Here is a 20,094-nt window from a genome sequence, read left to right as displayed (position 1 = left end):
TATGTCAGTAATAGGAAAAGCTGCAACAAGTAATCTAGAGTTGACCCAGGATTTCAAATGTTTTAATTGTGGTAAATGGGGTCATCTCAGAAATGACAAAAGGACAAATAAAAATAATACTAAATGGGGGCCTAAGCTTTCTGGAATTTGTCAAAGATGTGGCAAAGGCCGACATCTGATTAAGGATTGTAGAGCAACAACAGACAAATGGGGAAATACCCTGCCAAAAAACTTTCAGGGGGGCCTCTTGCAGGCCCCAATGCCAGACAAAGAGAATTTTTCTTTCCCAGGAAAATTAAATGTTACTGCTTCAAAAACAAATGTTGTAAGACCAGATAAGGCTGAGGAAGGTTTTATAGACAATTCAGAAGGCCTCACAGGGAGTCAAAAGCAAATATTGTGGCAAACTTCTATAGAAGATCAAAGACCAAAACTAAGAATACTAGTGAATAATATTGAGATTGAGGGGATGGTTGACACTGGAGCAGATGTCACTGTTTTTTTCTCCAAATTCTTGGCCTGAAAGTTGGCCACTTCATGAAGTAGACATCCAGTTTCAAGGACTTGGAACTTTATCCAAAATAAAACAAAGCACCAGATGGCTTAAATGTATAGGACCAGAAGGTCAGCTAGGAAAATTGAGGCCATATGTGGCTGATATAGCCATTAACTTATGGGGAAGAGATCTATTACAACAGTGGAAGACCCAGATTAATATCCCCTCAGTGTCAATGTTTAATCATGAAATTCATCAGGCTCCTAATAAAAATTTAAAATTTGTTAAGAAACGTTATTTAAGGCAGTCTCACACTGTCCAAGCTGTTTATAAACAACATATGGTAGAGGCCGACAATTTAGCTCTACCCCAAAGAGCCATTGCTACCAAGACACCAAGGACATTATCACTAAAGTGGTTGTCTAATCAACCCATTTGGATTGAGCAGTGGTCTAAGACAAAAGAAAAATTACAGGTATTAGAACAGCTGGTCCAGGAACAACTGGAGGCTCAGCATATTGAAGAGTCTACCAGTCCTTGGAATTCTCCAGTATTTGTCATTAAAAAGAAATCTGGCAAATGGAGGATGTTGACAGATCTCAGAGCAATTAATGATTATTCAGCCTATGGGTTCTTTGCAGCCTGGTATCCCATTGCCTTCCTTGTTGCCTAAGGATTGGCCCATTATAGTGATTGATCTGAAAGATTGTTTCTTCACAATTCCTCTACATGAATGTGATAGGGAAAGGTTTGCTTTCTCAATACCTACCTTTAATAAAGGTTGCCCCGTAAAGAGATATCATTGGAAAGTCTTACCACAAGGAATGGTAAATAGTCCTACCTTGTGTCAATACTTTGTACAACAGCCATTGGAGATAATTCGCAAAAGGTTTCCCAAATCCATTATTTATCATTATATGGATGATATTTTATTGGCTGATTCAGATATTAATATCGTGGAAAAAATGTTTAATGAAGTAAAGAAAATCTTGCCTTGCTGGGGATTTCAAATAGCCCCCGAAAAAGTACAAAGAGGAGATTCTATTAATTATCTAGGGTATAAGTCTACAAACAGTTAAGCCACAAAAGGTACAAATTAGAAGAAACCAGTTAAGAACCCTAAATGATTTTCAGAAGCTACTTGGAGATATAAACTGGCTGCGACCAGCAATTGGCTTGACCACTCAAGAACTAAGTAATTTATTTCAAACCTTACAAGGCGATAAAGATTTAAATAGTCCTAGGAAATTGACTCCTGATGCTGAGAAGGAGTTAGCCTTGGTAGAAAGAAAACTGCAGGATACACATCTAGATCACATTGATCCAAAAATGGCCTGCATCTTAGTTATTTTACCTTCTACTCACTCTCCTACTGGAATTCTTATGCAGAGAGAAGATTATATCCTAGAGTGGATATTTTTAGCTCATAAACAGAGTAAAAAGTTAAAAACCTATGTTGAGAAGGTTTCTGAATTAATACTGAAAGGAAAAATGAGACTTAGACAATTAGCTGGAATGGACCCGGCTGAAATTGTTGTACCTTTTACTAATGCAGAAATTACCTCGTTATGGGCACAAGATGAACATTGGCAAAGAGCATGTAGTAACTTTTTGGGAGAGATTAACAACAAATATCCTAAAAGCAAGCGGCTTCAGTTCATAAAAAGAACTAATTGGATTATCCCTTATATTTTAAAAGGAACTCCGATATCTGGAGCCCCTACATTTTACACTGATGCTAGTAAATCAGGAAAGGCAGGATATAAATCAGAAGACATAAGTAAGGTGGCTGAGAGTCCCTATAAGTCAGTTCAAAAATCTGAATTATATGCAATAATCATGGTATTGTCAGATTTTCAAGAATCCCTTAATATAGTAACTGACTCTCAATATGCCGAAAGGGTTGTTTTACACATAGAGACTGCTGAATTTATTCAAGATAATTCTGAATTGACCTCATTATTTATTAAACTACAACAAATTATTAGAAATAGAAGTAACCAAATATATATATCACACATAAGATCCCATACGGGTCTGCCAGGCCCTCTAGCACAAGGTAATAATGATATCGACCAGCTATTGATAGGAAGCGTGCTAGAGGCTTCAGAATTTCATTAAAAACATCATGTTAATAGCAAAGGTTTAAAGAAAGGGTTCTCTATTACTTGGCAACAAGCCAAGGAAATTGTGAGGCAATGCCCTACTTGCTCATTATATAACCAAACTCCATTGCCTACAGGAACTAACCCTAAGGGTACCCAAAGAAATGACATTTGGCAAATGGATGTCTTTCATTTTACAGAGTTTGGTAAACTGAAATATGTGCACCATACTATAGACACATATTCAGGATTTCAATGGGCAACTGCCTTAGCATCAGAAAAGGCTGATTCTGTAATTACACATTTGTTAGAAGTCATGGCCATTATGGGAATACCCATACAAATTAAAACAGACAATGGTCCAGCATATACCTCTAATAAGATGGAGAAGTTTTTTACATATTATAATATAAAACATGTTACAGGCATATCACATAATCCTCCTGGACAAGCAGTTGTGGAGAGATCTAATCAAACTCTAAAGGAGATGCTTAATAGGCAAAAGGGATCAATAAGAACCCCCAAAGATAGATTACATAGTGCTTTATTAACTCTAAATTTTTTAAATGCTAATGAACAAAACACCACAGCTGCTGAGAGACATTGGATGGTGGAAAAAACTTCTGAACTAAATCAACCTGTTTATATTAAGGATATTATGACGTCAGAATGGAAAGTGGGAAATGTGTTACGCTGGGGGAGAGGTTATGTTTATGTTTCCCCAGGAAAAGAAAAGCTTGGGTTCCTTTCAAGTTGATAAAGATCAGAAATGACAAAGGGAGACCCCCTGAAGCACTAGTCTACACAGAAGAAAAGGGAGACTAACTCAACCAACCAAATGGGTGATGTATATATGGTGTTATGTCTCTTATATGGACTTAACTGGCTGGGACTAAAATGTCAATACAAAACCAAGAACATTTAATTGGGTAATAATTTCTCATGACTTAATACATGCCATCCTTTATGAGAGCATGTATATAAGTTATATTATAGTTTGATTAAGTGATCAAACTAACCTGAAGAGGGCAGTGGCCTTTCTTTATTGATCTTCATTGGTAAAGCTGTGTGCCCTACATGTTCCATGTGAATGTTTTTATAAAACTACCTGTTGCTTTTAAGTTTTATATGTTACAGGATGAAAGAAGAGAAACTCAGCCCTAGCATGATTTATACTCGGGGATCCTGAGTCTCTGGGACCTCCTATTCCAGCTTCGTGCTTGATTCTACTGCAACTGCATCGAAGCTGCTTCTTTTAAGGACTTGCTTCCAGAACTTTTCCAGAACAGCTAGCTTGCCTGTCCAGCCTTTCTGGCTGTAACAGTTATGGTGTTAGCTAAACTATGAACTTTGTCAGTACATAGAGACTTCAAGGCAAATGATGCCAGCTAGCTCTCCTTTGACTAAGCCAATTTTCCTGTTTCCCTTTGGGCCCCCAGATGGGAATTCTTCGCCCCAATTCAGCTAGAAGCAGACAAAAGGAGATCATAGCCCCAGTTCCTTATGTTGGGGTGGATGGTTCTGGTTACTTTGTAAATTATACATGTGTTGTAATTTAAGGAATACTTTACAAATGTAGCTTCAGACAGGAAGGGAATTAGAGAGCTAAATCTCAGGAATTAAGTGGGATTAATATTTTACTCTTATATAGGCATTGTGCCTGTATAACTCATTTAGAAATACAAAGCTTAGACCCAGTTTAAAATTATATATATAATTAGCTATATCTTACATTGGTAAGAAATCTTTATGATAGTCACAAGGTTGAAATTATAATCTCTTACATTGATATGGAATTTATTTTATACAAATTTAGGGTTTTCACTGGCATAAGTTTCTTATTAATATAAAAGTGGGATTAATATATTACTCTTATGTAGGCATTGTGCCTATATATCTTATTTAGAAATACAAGGCTTAGACCCAGTCCTTTTTAATCAAAAAAAGAAAAAAAAAAAAAAAAAAAAAAAAAAAAAAAAAAAAAAAAAAACAAAAACACTTGATTTGAGATGGTTGGCTTGTGAATCAGAGGCCTATGGTAATTGCATGGCTCATTGCTTACTGTTAGGATGTTTTCTAGATTTTAATTAGAAATAGTAGAAAGGAATTAACAGACAACTGTTCAGATTGCCTTACATAGTTGATTTTCAAAAACGTCAGAAATCCATAGAATTGACGTTACAAACATTCTTATATAAACATTTATTTTATTGGAGACCTATCTGATCCTGACAGCTTCCCAGTCTTGGATTCTAAGAAGAAATTGAGCATCTTTGAAGTTACTCCAGTTGTGGTATGACAGCCACTAGGCAAGAATTGCCTCTTTTCATCTACAGACAAAATACTGTGCAAAAAAGAAACACACTTGCGGAATAGTCAACTGATTATATCTGCCAAGACAGAGTAATTAGCCCTTAGTAATTCTGCATTACTAGGTCTGTCAGATGATCCTGGGCCAGAAGGCTGAAGACCAGATGCTCCAACGTTTTGAAATAAGGAACTGTCCAGACGTTCAGTGGTCTATTTAAATTGGCTGAGTTTTAGAAGCCATGCTTTGTGCTTCCCATATCTTTAATTAACTAGTCATCCTGGATTTCTGATGGGGTTGAAGATTTATAATCTCATAGCCAACCCAGGCTATTTACTTTGAGAGGATGGTTTTCAGATGCTATTCATTCTGAAGACAGGACATAAGCCAGGTTCAGAACTAAGTTTTTTTTTTTTTTAATTGAGAGAGATGGCAAGGTTCTATTTAGTTACCAAAAATGATGGACTGGGTATTAGGTTTATCTTGTTCTTTAACAATCACAATCACAACATAGTAATATAGTTAGTGTTCAATTAATATGTGAAAAGAAAAAAAATTTTTATTGGACAAAAAAGGGGAAATGTGGATAGCCCTAGCCTCTTGTTGTCATGGTAATTCCACTCCTGGGAGGGGCTGCGAAGGAGGAGTGAATCTTGTAAACCTTCTGTCCAATCAAATTTGTTAAATAAAGGCTACAGCCAGTGATTGGGCAGTGGAAGAGGAGTGGGAGGAGCCAGAGGCAGGGAAAGGAGATAAGAAGAGGAGAGCCGTTGGAGTGGGGGGGAGTTGGCAGTTGGTGGAAGCAGAGAGAGTTGGCAGTTGGTGGAAGGAGAGAAGACGAAGGAGACCTTGACCAAGGAAACCACAAGTTGTTAAGAGCCCTCATAGCCGGGGAATAGTGTAGTTTAATGGTAAATCTGCCCAATCTAGGCATGCAGCATTCATTTGATACTTATTGACTTGTGTCTTTATTCTATGGACTCCCTATGGGTAGGAGATTTACCGCAACATTAGGTTCTGATCTGGCATCTTGTGGTGAAGTGGGTTCAGCAGGAGGAAGGGATAGCACCCAGAGGAGAGGGACCTTTCCTTTACCCTTTAAGATTAGAGTAGGAGAGAGTAATACAGTGTTTCAGCATAATGTCTCCCCAGGTCATTTAATGGACAGAGACAGAATTCAAGTGGGACGTGATTCATGGACAGGGATTAGACCAAGAGGCATGGAAGAAGGAAATCCACTCTTGATCACCCTTTTGTGGGGTGACTCTCACTAGCTTTGTGTTCTTGGCAGTCTCCCAGGGTCTCTGTTTCTTCATGAGTAAACTTGAGCAGTTGCTCTAACAGCATCTGATGTAACCTACAGCCACAGAAGGGCTACATCAATGGAACATTCTGGACTAAGCTACATGTCAAAAAACATTCCTTCTGACACAGAAGGAATAGCCTAAGACTGTGCTGCCATTTCCCAAGTGCACCCCAGTCTGTAAACTCAATGGCTCCCTCATTGCAAGATCTGTGGAACACACTTTCCCCCAAAAGGGAGCACCTACAAACCTCATTGGGTTTTGCCTTCAGGGTGTCCAGGACAAACTTGTAGATCTGAGGCTCAGGCTTGATCATCCCAACCTGACAGGACTCTATCAGGAAGTCAAAGTGTTGGCTCAGCTCACACATCATCTGGGCCAGGCTGCCTCTCTTGTCACTGTCGTCCAGCCAGTTGTTGGTGACAATGCACGTTGTGAATCCTGAGTAAGAAGTTGTCAGAGATTGGATCAGCTATAGAGAAAGCTCTGTCTGGCAATACTCTGGGTACCTCCAATGGGCCCCAGAGGATGAGGAAGTCCATACTGCAACTCCTGATAACTGACTCTAATCTCTACATACATAGCTTTCATTAGAGGAGTTGAAAAGAACCACCTTACCCATGAACACTTTTTGGCATAGTCCTGAGTATGGAGCTTTCTGAAGACCAGTCTCTCCTCTAACTATTCGAACATCAGCATTCTGACATGATTGCCTCATTTTATAAGGGTGTCTAAGTTTCCTCAGCTCATGTGGTTCTCTCTACTTCTGTTGCTGGCAGGGAAGACCTACCTATTCCATATTGACAGATGAACATGGCACACACTACTCAGAACCCACAGTGAAGTCCAACGCTCCTATGTAGTCTATACTAATGAAAACTCCACCTATGTTTAAAGACAATGAGGGTCTCTGTGACCACTATGGTAGGAAGGCAAGAGGGAAATTGGTCCAGAGCAACTCAGTAGCTCTGGTTCTAGAGTCTGACACCAGGCAGTTTATTTTAGGCATATTTAGGCACAGCACAATTTTGGAAAACATTTCCTGATTATAATTAACTCAATCCCATGTGTAAAACTAAACATAAGACATGTGTACATTGAAACTCTTTACAAAGTACATATGGCCTCTTCCATAAAGATGGGTTCTATTGACTCAGAACAATGTTCAAGGTAAGAGCCTAGGGAGAATGACTGAAATAAACATAATAGTCTGGAGAATTCAAATGTGGGCTGGCCTTCCAGATACCATGGATCACCACAGGTTAACTACATTAACATTTCCAGCAGAAAACAGGTATACATATTCCTTTGAAGAGACAACCTTGCATGTTTAACATTTCTGGTCTCCCGAGTGCTTGTCTGTGAGCATGAGGGCCTCTTGCCCTCTATAAAATAACACTTGCCTTGACCATCAGGAACCTCATTCCCATTTCAAAACTGGAGAAATCCAAATAGAAATGGCATCATCTCCTGGCTCCGTCTACCCAGTCAACCATGTCAAGAAACAGGAGATATTGGAAACAAGACACCGATGAGCCGATGGTAAGGGAAGAGGTGGGACATGAGATGGGCTATGGCTTGCCTGTGTATGTGTCTCCCAAACACTTGTGTTGGAAATTTAATTCCTACTATTATAGGGTTAGTGGGCAAATGGCTAACAATTCCAGGCCATGGAAACTCTGCCTTCAGGTAGGAAGTCTGTGCTTGTTGTAAAATAACTGGGCCTGCAAGGTAGGATATCTCATTCTATCCTGCCCTCTCCTTTTCCAACATGGTGAGATACAGCATGGAAGCTCTCTCAGATACAGGCCTCTCGATCTTGTGCTTCCCAGCTTCCAGAACTATAAGAAGCACTACCTGTCTACTTTATAGACTCTCTAGTCTCGGGTTGTTTGTTATAACAGCACAGGTAGACTGAGTCAGATGCTGTGAACACAATGATGTTAAGTCTGATGTGGATGGTGTCATTGATGCTTATGAAGAAGAGGCAGGCACTAAAATAAAATACCTGCTAATGGATGGTTTTGGCCTTGTGCCTTAGACCACATGACCTCATCGTAACTCACACCAGCTTCTAGCACCATTCTGACACCCAAAGACCAAAACTGACACTCAAACAGTGGGGAAATCAGAGTTGCTTAAAAGCTGTGTTTTAAAAAACTGTGGCAAAAGTTTTGCTCATTTGAATAATTATTGATACTAATTAGTACCAACCAAAGGGCAGGATTTTGTTTATAAAGCAGTTACTGGTAATTGCCTTATTATAAACAATTATGTCATTTCTCCAGGGATCCTAACAGTACAGAGTTGTCTCATGTCTCAAACAGGTTCTGGTGCTTGCTATGAGAGTATTTTAGATCTATGACCTTGAAACACACTTAATATTATTCTGACCTCAGCTTCTCAGTGGCTCTGGTGTAGATTAGCCATGGAATTGGTAGTATAAGACTCTTACCTTTCTTTTTGAGAGCAATGGCTGCCTGAAGCATGGGGCGGTTGATGCTTCTTGCTGCCACGGCTTGGCTGAATATTTGACTTATGGAGAAATTCTCAGGTAGACTGGCTCCACAGGCTTTGGAAGACTTCCTGCAGCTTTCATCCATGAGTGGTACCCACTGTAAAGCAAACAGATTGGGGTGGGCAGCAGAGTCAGTGGTTGCAACCTTGGAGAAGATTTGACAGCACCACTAAGTTCAAATGTGTGTGTTCCAACCCTGGAAACATTTTCCCTGAAAGAAATGGATGAACATACTGCACTAAAACAACAGAAGCTGGGGAGCCCAGAAGTGGGGTAAATCCTTTCCCATATTTCTGAAATCTGTGAAGACCAAAGTCAAGATGCAGACAGAATGATGTCTGTGCAAACGAGAAGAGTCTAACTGATTCTCTATGGTCCCTTCTCCAAGGACTCTAACCTCATTCTGAAGAGCTATACTTTCCTGACTTAGTTACTACCTGAAGGCTCCACAGACTAAGGCTGTGGGTCAGAATCTTAACATATGCAATGGGGAAGCAGCCACAGGTATTAAGATAACATCCAGCCTTGAAAGAGAATGGCTACTACTATAGGCTGAATGAAAAATGTCGTTTCAAAACTGGAACATTGAAGTCTTCATCTTCTGCACCTCAGAATGACTTTTGGGGACAAGGGTTTTAAAGATGAGAGTCAGGTTAAATTGGGTCATTGAGATGAACACTAATTCAATAAGATGGGCATCCTCAGAGGATGAAATCAGAACACAGTCTCATGCTATCAGTAAATAGGGATACTCTCCTCCAAGTTTAATCCAAAGAACTGCACTATAGTTGGGGGATGAAAACTTTGGGAGAGACAGAGGGTAGAAGGTCCTTAGGCCATTGCGAGTACATGCTTATAAGGGATTGTGGGATGTTAGCTTCCCAGTCTCTCTCTTCTTCTAACTTGTCCATGATGTAAGTTGTACTGCCTGTACAAGATGCCCAACACTACGGAACTGTCCAATCTTGGACTGGACTCTTATCTGTGAGCTATATAAATATTTTCCCTTTATAACTTAATTGCCTTAGGAATTTTAATCTAGAAACCTAGAGCTAATACACATACATAGAGGGAAAGCCATACATTGATCCAATGAGAAACTGGCTGTCTGCAAAATGAAACCCCAGAAGAAACCAGTCCGTCTGAGACTCTAAACTATAACTTCTCAGTTTCTGTTTAAGATACTCAGTTTGTGTTTTACTATGGCGGCTTATGGTGGACTAAACATAGGTATCCTGCTAAAATGTATATGTTGAAGCCCCAGTTCTCAGTGTATATTATCTGGAGGTGGAGGCTTTCAGAGATGACTGAGTCATGAGAGTGGAGTCCCCATATCCCGAGCGAATACCTTTATAAAAAGACACAGGAGCTTTGGGAGCTTACTTTTTCTACTATAAGGCTACTGCAAGAAGAGAGCTGGCTGGAATCCAGGAAGAGCACCTCCCTAGATGCCTTGTGTTCTCTAGCTCCTGGAAGAGTGGGAAGTGAATAGATGATATTTGAGTCATCCAGACTTCCATAACATATCTACAACAGCAGCCTAAGCTATGGCATGGTCCTAGCAAGCTCACGGCAGATGGATTATATATAGCACACATGCCCCATTTCAAAACTATTCATGAACATCTCAAACTAAAAGCAGCTACCCAGAAGCTTATCTGTTTAAGTGAGATAGCTACACGGAGTGGGGTATATCCATACAGTGGATTCCCCGGCAGCCACAAGGATAAACTATGGCTAACTGTCTGCAATAGCATCTGTGAGCAACACATACACAAGGCTGAGCAGAAGATGCCAAACAGCAAAGTTGCCCTTGCACCAACACTTACACAGATAAGAATGGTAAAGATTAAGTAGCCGCTTGTAAAAAGGGTCACAGCCACGGCCACACAGGATCCCACCATGCTCACCATGGTTTTCAAACCTGGTGCTAAAAAAAAAAAAAAATGTGTTCAGTTTCAAAATCTTGCCCAGATCTATGCTGTGTGCACCCTTCTGTTTTCATACAGCAAATAAATGGAGTTAAGAGACAAAGTTCACTTCTGGGCTGGATAATTTGTTTTGTTGATCTTGGATAAAATGGGTCATCTGGGAAGAGGAAACCTCAGTAAGAAAATCCCTCCATCTAGTTGGCCTGTGTGCAAATCTGTGGGACATGGATTAATTATTGACATGAGAGAGTCCTGCCCACTGCAGGCACTCTGGGCGATGGTCCTGGATGCTACAGGAATGGTAGCTGCAAGCCAGGAAGCAGCACACCTTCATGGTCTATGCTTCAGTTTCAACCTCCAGGTGTTTGACTTTCTGCTCTGACTTTTCCTCAGTGATGAACTGTGACCAGCAAGCCAAATAAATCTTTTTCCTCCAAGTTGCTTTTGGTCATGTGCTTATCACAGCAATAGAAAGCAAACTAGAACAGCTCCCAAATATATGTTTTTATAGATATTTCAAGCTTTAGGCACTTTTGTCCCCGTATAATTAGGTTTCTCAGACTTTTTCTAACCCAGCGAATTTCTAGATTAACAGAACTTGCTCAGAATGTCTGAATCAGATGCAGGTCATGATGCTGCTTAATGGAAATTCCCTCTAAAACTATCCCTGTAGCACTGAAAATACGTGGTATCCCTGCCCTGTCCTGAACAGTGCTGTTCAAGACATTTTTATTGGTTACAGCTTCAGAGACAGTTGTCCCCATGGCATTGGCACAACTGTTCTTCACTGTCCTGTGTGTGTGTGTGTGTGTGTGTGTGTGTGTGTGTGTGTGTATGATAAAGTAACTGCAATGTTCTCAGCAATTCCACATATGGGTGAGCCTTTTGGTTTTTTTAAATTTTATTTTATTATTATTAATTTAAAAGTTAGCACAAAAGGTAATGGATTTCATTGTGGGATTTTCATAATGCTTTGTTTTTAATTCAACTCTTTTTTGAAAATGTCATACGAGAATACTGGATTTATAGCATTTTCATTTCTCCCTGTTACTCCTTCAGCTCTTCCTGTGCTTCCTCTATTCCCTCTAATTTAGTTTATGTGTGTGTGTGCATGTGCACACGTGTGTATGTATATGTATGCATGTGTATGTGTTCATGCATATGCATATGCATATGTATTGTATGTATGTATGTATGTATGTATGTATGTATGTATGTATATATGTATGTTTAGGGATGATCACCAGGGATTGGATAATCAATTAGGTGACTCCTCCCTAGGGAACTGATTCTTGCTCTCTCAGCAGTCATAATTGCCTATAGCTCTTCACCATGGGATGGGGTCCTGTGAGATTTCCTCCATCTGCGTTGTCATATCAACTTATGCTATCATTGTGATGGTCTTCTTTAGGCTGCCATATTGAGATTTTATGTCGCATATAGGAGACACTATCTTCAGCAGACACCCTGATTCTCTATCTCTTATGATCTTTCTTTTTACCAAGGTGGCCCCCAAGTTCTCTGATGGAGTAATAAGTGTCTATAATAATATAACTTTTTAACAAGTATATTTAAAAAGAACTGTGGGCTTATAGAGATATTATTTATGGACACACTAATTGTGAGTTCACAACTGTGAATACCATGACTACCTTATTTATAAATAACTGAGAATTTAATACCAGGAACAACCTTTACTGGCACTGACTGAGTGAAACGCACAACACTAAGCATGTCCCAGGCTTCACAACCACTGGGACATGGGTGGTATCATCACCCCATTTTACTGATAGCACAATGGAGGTTTTGAGAAGCTAAGTAATTTGCTGTGGTCTTGATCTGTAAGTAGGGCCTATAAATTCAAACTCCAGTCCCTGACTCTAAAGCCCGCCTACTCTGTAGTTATTGAGTTAATTGATTGGCTCTGTCCTGAAATAGCTACTCTGGTTGTTATCATTTCTTGTCACAGTTCCTCAAGACTTGAAAAGGAGTCCCTCAGGATGGCACAGACAGACAACAACTCAGTTTTAAACACACCTTCCAGTGTCTTGCTACTTTGTAAGTTATGGGGGATGGGGTTGCAAGAGTCAAAAAGACGTGATCATGCCCACAGGAAAATGTAGGACAGGGCAGAAATGTAATGATGCAGAGAACCTTCACACAGCATTCCCTCACCTGGGAAAATGTGATCTTCCCTTTCATGAGCTGATCAGTTGGTCCCTCTGGGAATTCCTTCTGGAAAGCACCAAGCAGGAAGTCTCTGGAAGATACAAGGGACGGCACCATCACCAGCTATCTGATGGCTTCATCGTGTGTCGCATGGCAGAGACAGATGGCTGCCATTTATACTTGTAGACAAACTGTTAGAAAGGATGGGTCTATAGAAGCCAAGGTCAAGTTTGTCTACATATAGCCATTTTTAGCTCACATTCTTCAAAAGGCACATTTTTTTTTCCTGGTACTTATTATGCACATACAGTCCCTATTTTATCTTAATCTCCAATTTCTAAAAACATTTCCTGTGTTAGGGACTGAAATATCTCTCCTTCAAAATTCCTACACAGAAGTTTTACTTTCCAGTACTTCACAATGGGGCTATATTTGGAGATGGAATCTTTAAAGTGATAATGAAGTTAATGAGACCTAATTTAACATGATTGGTATTCTAATGAAAAGAGGTGAATTACACACAGGTACACACAGAGCACAGAACATTCTTGTATATACAGAGATGATGCTATCCTCAAGCCAAGGAGAGATTCATTGGAGGCAACCAATTGTCACAAATCTAGTGTAATAATTCAGATGAAGACTCTATAGCTGAGGACTGAAGAATCAGATGTGATTACCAAGAGGCCAGAATCACTGTTATTAAATCTTCTAGGAGGTATTTCATCAGGGTCAGCACACAGAAGCTGTGGCTGGGGCCAGTGAGAGGACAAGGCTATGTCTTAAACTGGCAACCAAACTTAGTAATGTGTAAGAGCCTCTCCAACGGTATTAGCTTTGATGACATGAGAGCTATGGGATGAAAGGGGCCATGGAAAGCAGCTGAGCCTTGGCGCTGTGTAGCAGGGTCAGCAGGGAGACTACCCTCAGTTGTAGCGGAGACCCCGACAAATTAGAAGTACCAGGACTACGGTACAGCTACCTAGGACAGGGACAGGTATGGAGTGGAGCCAGCCTGAGCCTTTGAGACAACTGTGTATGCTGCAGCTGGCAGCACTGCAGAGGTAGAGTCTTAAAGCCCTTGGAGCTCAGAAGATAGTGAGTGAATTCCAGATGCCAGACACTGAGCTCCTTACACTGTTGGAGTTTGGTTTTCCTTTGATCTGATTGTAAATGTACTCTGGCTCTTCTCTCTTGGAATAAGAAATCTGTAACTTGTTTTGAGCTTTATAGGAGCTCACAGTTGAGACTTCCTATTTTTAAAGAGATCTTGAGCTTTTACGTGTTGAATATTTTAAAGACAACGAGACTTTTAAAAGTCGGACTATATTTTATACTGTGGTATTGACATGGAGATCTTGGGTACAAGAAATGAAATGAGTATTACTTATAAGGATATGTTTGTGTGTCAACATTGACATGATTGTTCTGTCATAGTTTTTTTTTTGTTTTTGTTTTTTTGTCAAATTGGCACACATCTAGACATATCTGGGAAGAGAACATTTTAGTTGAGAAACTGCCTCCATCAGACTGACTTGCTGCCATGTCTGTGGGGCATTTTCTTGATTCTTGATTGATGTGGGAGAATCCAGCATCAGGGCTGAGCCATCCCTGGGTTGTATTTCAAAGGTAGCTGAGAAAGTGAAGAATAGCAAGTCATTAAGCCACTGTTTTCTGTTCCAGTTCCTGCCTCCAGGTTCCCCTTGCTCTGAGTTCTTGCCCTGGCTTCCCTAGATGAACTGTAACCTGTAAGCCAAACATACCCTTTCCTCCCCAAGTTGCTTCTTGCCACTGTGTTTATCAAAGCAAAAGAAAAGCAAACCAGGACATCAACTTTGCTGAAAGCTGGACTTCCACCCTCCTAGAATACTCTCTTGCTAAGCCAGCCAGTCTATGCTCTTTGTTCAGCAGCGATAATAAATACACACGCCTTGCTTATTATCAGCTGCAACTGCCAAGTCCAATTGCCACTATTCACCATCCCCAGTTATGAGAACAGCTATCTCCTACTTCAGTAGTTTGTTTCTGACTATAATGGAGTTTTTGTTCTTGTTGTTGTTTTGTTTTTAAACAGATGAGCCCTCTCTCAGGTAAAATCAGCTCTGTGCATCTATAAAAATACATCTGTGGCCTAGTCCAACTTCCTTGTGTTAGTCATGGCTCTGCCCCACTTTTGCCAATGGCGTTTTCTGAACAACCACATTAAGGTATCATTGACATCAAATTCACGCATTTTCAACCTGCCATCCAACAATTCATAGTAAACTCAGAGCAATGCAAATACCACCTCAGCCCGGTGTCAGAACACTGCCATCTCCATAGTGAGATTCCTTGGGTGCTTTAGCAGTTGCCCTACAGTTTTAAGAATCAGAGTGGAGTTGGACACCACAAGCTTTTATTAGATGCCTAAGGTGTGCAAGGCTTGTGCTACAACCTGTGATGTAAAAGATGAGGAAAATAACAACCCCATCCTTAGGAAATGCACAGTGATCAATAAGCAGGTAGTCATAGTGTATGAGTGAGATGGAGAAACTAAGGAAATTATTTGTTTCTGCCTGGAGGATGGATTAAAGAAGAGTGAACAAGACCAGCAAGACTGCAATAGGACATGGTAAGAGCAGAAGAGGTTATTTTAAAGTAAAAGCGACAACAAGAATATTCTTGCCATTGGAAAGCATGAGTTCTAATTTTAATTGCATTTATTTACGTGTAGGTATGTGCATGTGTGGCTACATGGTATGGATGTAACATGGTTCCCGCCCCTTCAAACAGAGCCAGCAGGGTGTGGGCCTCCATGATTACTCCATGATATATATAACTTCATGTTTTTCCTTTGGAAAATATTCTCTCTGCCAAGGTTATCATCAGGAAATATTCTGCCTGACAAGGTTATTGGGGAATGTCCCCTCAGCCAAAGTTAATGACTCCATAATAATTAGAGACAGCATGAGTCTGAGAAGTGAGGGTATGTCTATGTCTTTTGCAAAAATGTTAAATGCTGGAACCTTCAGGACAACCCTTCAAGGGTGTGGGAAAGAACTCTGAAAACATGAGTTCAAAAATATATAATTTCTCAACTATGCAAAATATAAGGATGCAATATGAATTATATGAGGGGCTTCATGGACCTAAAAGAACAAAGGCAATTGCAATATGAGCTAGTGTGTCAGAAAGATATTAAGGGAGGAGATAAAGAGACTTTAGGAGTGGTGATGGCAGGGCAAAATCCCACCCAGCTAAGTTTATTGTTTCTGCTTACAAAGGCAGGTAGATCTCTGAATTAATTTGCAATGTTTAAAAAAAAAATGTGCTTGCTGTCTCTAAGAATCAAGGGGCTGGGGGTTATGGAATGCTGATTTGTGGGATAATCAAAAGGGAACTTGGAGTAAATGACTGAATTGATATGTAAATAAAAGACTGGGCTTTGGTCTGTGAAAGCTGAGCTATCTAGATGAACTGTCTAGAGATCTCCAGAGACAGCCATCTTGAGCAGAACACTGGCTGTCAGTTTGTATCCGTATTTGACTTCAGGTCATTCCTTTTGCTGCTCCTGAACACCCCTTCTTCAGGACCCCTGTCCAAGCCGAGGCTGGTCCTTGGCACACATGCACACACATGTCACAATGTACATGTATAGGTCAGAGGGCAACTTGAGGGAGTCAGTCCTCTTCCTCTACCACATGGGTCATGGAGATGGAATTCATGTTGTTGTGCTTGATAGCAAGCTCCTCTGTCAGCTTAGCCATCTCACCAGTTCCTGAGCAATGTAGTTTAAGAATGCGTCATCAGGCAGTGATTAGGGAAGGGGTCATGACAAAAAATGCATCTGGTGAATCAAGAAATATGGGGGGCTAGAGAACACTGGCTGCTCTTCCAGAGGACCAGGGTTATATTCCCAGCACTCACATGATGGCTCAGAACCATCTGGAACTCTAGTCCCAGAGCATACAACACTCTCTTCTGCCTCTATGGGCGCCAAGCATACACATGGTACAGAGATACACAGACAGACAAAACGTCCACACACATACAATAAAAACAGAACACAAATAACAAGAGACACAAGAAAATCTCCAGGAACCTTGAGCTTTGGTCACTTGTATGGGCAAAGTTGTTATGTCTGCTGGCATGATGAAAGTGCCCAGTGCATGGAAGAGGCTTTTTTTTTTTTTTTCACTTTCTGAAACCTACCTAATTAGCTCACACCTCTGATGGATAAACAATCTCAGAGTCCTGCATTCTGACCTGTGAACAACCCTGACCATGGTCACAAAGGAGCTGTGTGAGGTATCATCTGGTGGTACACTGAGTGTATCACCATGTAGACATAGAGAATCTAGTAAAGAATAGCATGTATCAAGAACACAGCTGCCCATCCGCTTTACATATCAGCTAATTTAACCCTTACCTAAAATTCCTAGTGAAAGGCAATGTCTTACTGAACAGGAGTGATGACTAAAAAGACAGGCTAAGCAAGCGTAACCATGTACCTACACACACACAACATCCATCCATACATGCCCTCACATAAAAATGGGCATGCGAAGAGGCTACCTCTTGTATCCAAACAGGAACCCCAGTGGAGGGAGAGAAACACCAACCCACCCACAAAACTTTCAACCCAAACTTTATCCTGTCTACAAGAAATGTATGGAGGATAAAGCAGAGACTGAGGGAATGGCCAACCAATAACCAGCTCAACTTGAGACTTATCCATCCCATGGGCAAGAATCAATCCCTAACACTATTAATAATACTCTGTTATGCTTCCAAACAGGAGCATGTTTTACTCTGAAAGGCTCCACTCAGCAGCTGACTCAGATACAGACACCTGCAGCCAAACAGTGGAGGAGCTGGGGGACTCTTATGGAAGAACAGGAGGAAGGATTGTGGGCCCGGAAGGGGATAGGAACTCCACAGGCAAACCAACAGAGTCAACTAACCTGGACCCGTGGGGCTCTCAGAGTCTGAACCACCAACCAAAGAACACACATGGGCTGGAGCTAGGCCTCCCTGCTCATATATAGGAGATGTGCAGCTTGGTCTTCATGTGGCTAGCAAACAACTGGAACGGAGGCTATCCCAAAAGCTGTTGCTTGTACATGAGTTATGTTCTACTAGCTGGGCTGCTTTGTCTGGCCTCAATGGGAGAGGATGCTCCTAGCCTCTCAGTGACTTGAAGTGTTGGGGATGGGGAGCATGGGGGGGGGGGTGGATACCCAGGGAGGAGAAGGGGAGAGTGAGGGGGAAAGGATTCTGGGAGGGGGTGACTGGGGGAGGGAGGCAGTGAGTGGGATATAAAGTGAATAAGTAAAAAACATTACATTTTTTAAAAGATAAAAAACAAAAACAAAACAAAAAATGAACATAGCCTCACATGTACACGTACGTACACATGCATACACACTTCTTGGAAACTAGTTCATCATTCCTTCCTCAGTTTCCCCACCCAAATGCATGACTCCTTTTGGGCAAGCACAAGGTAGGTGGCTTTTCACTTTCAACTGTAGTTCTCAGTCAAATTCTAATTAGCGGCGGCAGTGTGTCCATTTGAGGTGGACTTTGTAGCCACTTGTTTATTTGTGTTTCTTAGTTATCGATGTGTTTATTCACCCGGAACAGAAACTTTTCCAGAACAGCAGCTAAGGAAGAGACAAAGACACAATGAGTCAGAGAGGGAGGAAGCAACACTGAGTGTAGGAACATGGCACTCAGCCACTGAGGCTACCTACTGTGTGATCAAGCAAGGCTGAGGCCACCTACTGTGTGATCAAGCAAGAGAATCTACCTGCCAAGCCCCAGTCTCTGCATTTGAAAAGGTGCCTGGTTCTAGACCCTGAGCATCCTTTGGGCTGGCTTGCATGATTTCTATAGTATAAAGGTTAATAATCCCTGTTGGCCTTTGGTGTTATAAGAATTCAAGAATCATCAAATGAGGCAGATCTCCAGACCCCCAGATGCCCTTATGCCTCTTCCTCTGAGTGGTAATTTGAAATTACCCATTTATTCTTTTCCTTGGGTGATACCAGAGTGATCTTTCATCTTTTTTATTTTTTAAAATAAATGTTTTCTTCTTTTCTAATTATAAAACACGTTTTTAAACTGAAAGGTTAGAAAATAAAGAGAAAAAAGTAGAAAAAGTTACACATTAGCTCACATACAATTGGTGGTTTGGATCTTTAAAAAATATTTTTATTATTTCTTAAATTACATATAGCTGGGTGGTGGGGGCCGCACGCCTTTAGTCTCAGCACTTGGAAGGCAAAGACAAGCAGCTGAGTTTGAGGCTAGCCTGCTCTATAAAGCGAGTCCCAGGACAGCCAGGGCTACACAGAGAAACCCTGTCTCAAAACAAAACAACAGCTTTAAATTATGTATTTGTGTGTGCATCTGTGCGTACAGGTATCCTAAGAGGCCAGAAGGTGGCGTCAGATCCCCTGGAGCCGCCTGACTTGGTTGCTGGGACTCAAACTTCAGCAAGAGCACGTTCTTAAAACTGCAGTCATCTCTGCAGTCTGGATATTTTGGTATATTTATTCCAGACATTGTCTACAGTCCCCTGCTTCCTCCCTCCCTCGTCTGAATCCGAGCTACTACTTTCTGGTATCAGTGACTGCCTCCCAGGTCTCCATTTCCCTGGGCTATAAACTGCTCTTGCACTAGTTCTCCTGTAACGCTGGCCTTCGACTGAACTTTCTTGTAAATCGCGGCGGGTATTTTAAAGACAAAGATCAATAGAATTAATCAGGCAACAAATAGCTTAGTAACATCTCTTTTCCTAAAGGGCTTTTTTTATCTTAAAGAAAAAAAAAACAAAAAACAAACAAACAAACAAAAGGAAGGTTTAATTTCTTAGCATTAGAAGGGCAATGGATCTACTCGTGCACGCTGGCATTTTATTACCAGGCAATTATTTTGATCTTGCCCAGGCTCACCTGGAAAGCAATTTGAAACCTGGGCTGGACGTGTGGACAAGGCACCGGACTGGACACTGACCCGGTGCGGATCCCCTTACCTGGGCAAAGCCAGGGCCTCCTCCGTGCGGCGGAGAGCTCCGGCGATAGAGGGGAGGGCCAGCACTCCGTCAAGGTCGAACGCGGCCACACGCAGCGCCATGACCGCCCGGGCTGCAGCGCCAAGTTGACACAGACACGAAGCTGGAAGGCTGTGGCCTAGGTGGAGAGACTGGCTGGACGACCAAAGATTAGAGCAGCGCCAGGCTCATCACCGCCCCCCGCCACGCCCCACCACGCCCACTACTGA

The 20,094-nt window shown here is 41.2% G+C and overlaps 1 protein-coding gene across 2 annotated transcripts in view; it reads right to left on the bottom strand.

Moving 5' to 3' along the window:
- Positions 1 to 20,041, bottom strand: part of Ephx2 (epoxide hydrolase 2) — a 46,867-nt gene extending 26,826 nt beyond the window's left edge. The window contains exons 1-4 of one of the 2 annotated variants that reach the window (XM_034499246.2): positions 19,847 to 20,041; positions 12,838 to 12,922; positions 8,669 to 8,828; positions 6,464 to 6,654 (exon numbers count right to left, since the gene is read on the bottom strand). In XM_034499246.2, coding sequence (XP_034355137.1) covers positions 6,464 to 6,654; positions 8,669 to 8,828; positions 12,838 to 12,922; positions 19,847 to 19,947 — 537 coding nt within the window. In that variant the 5' untranslated portion in view covers positions 19,948 to 20,041. Of the gene's footprint in view, positions 1 to 6,463; positions 6,655 to 8,668; positions 8,829 to 10,560; positions 10,662 to 12,837; positions 12,929 to 19,846 lie in introns of those variants that run through there. The other variant, XM_076930822.1, reaches the window with a different exon arrangement.
- Positions 20,042 to 20,094: the final 53 nt, after the last annotated feature.

This window comes from Arvicanthis niloticus, chromosome 3 (genome assembly GCF_011762505.2).
Source record: "Arvicanthis niloticus isolate mArvNil1 chromosome 3, mArvNil1.pat.X, whole genome shotgun sequence".
In the NCBI taxonomy this organism is placed as follows: domain Eukaryota; kingdom Metazoa; phylum Chordata; class Mammalia; order Rodentia; family Muridae; genus Arvicanthis; species Arvicanthis niloticus.
The sequence above is the reverse complement of the archived record's forward strand: the minus strand, read 5'-3'. Positions and strand labels throughout refer to the sequence as shown.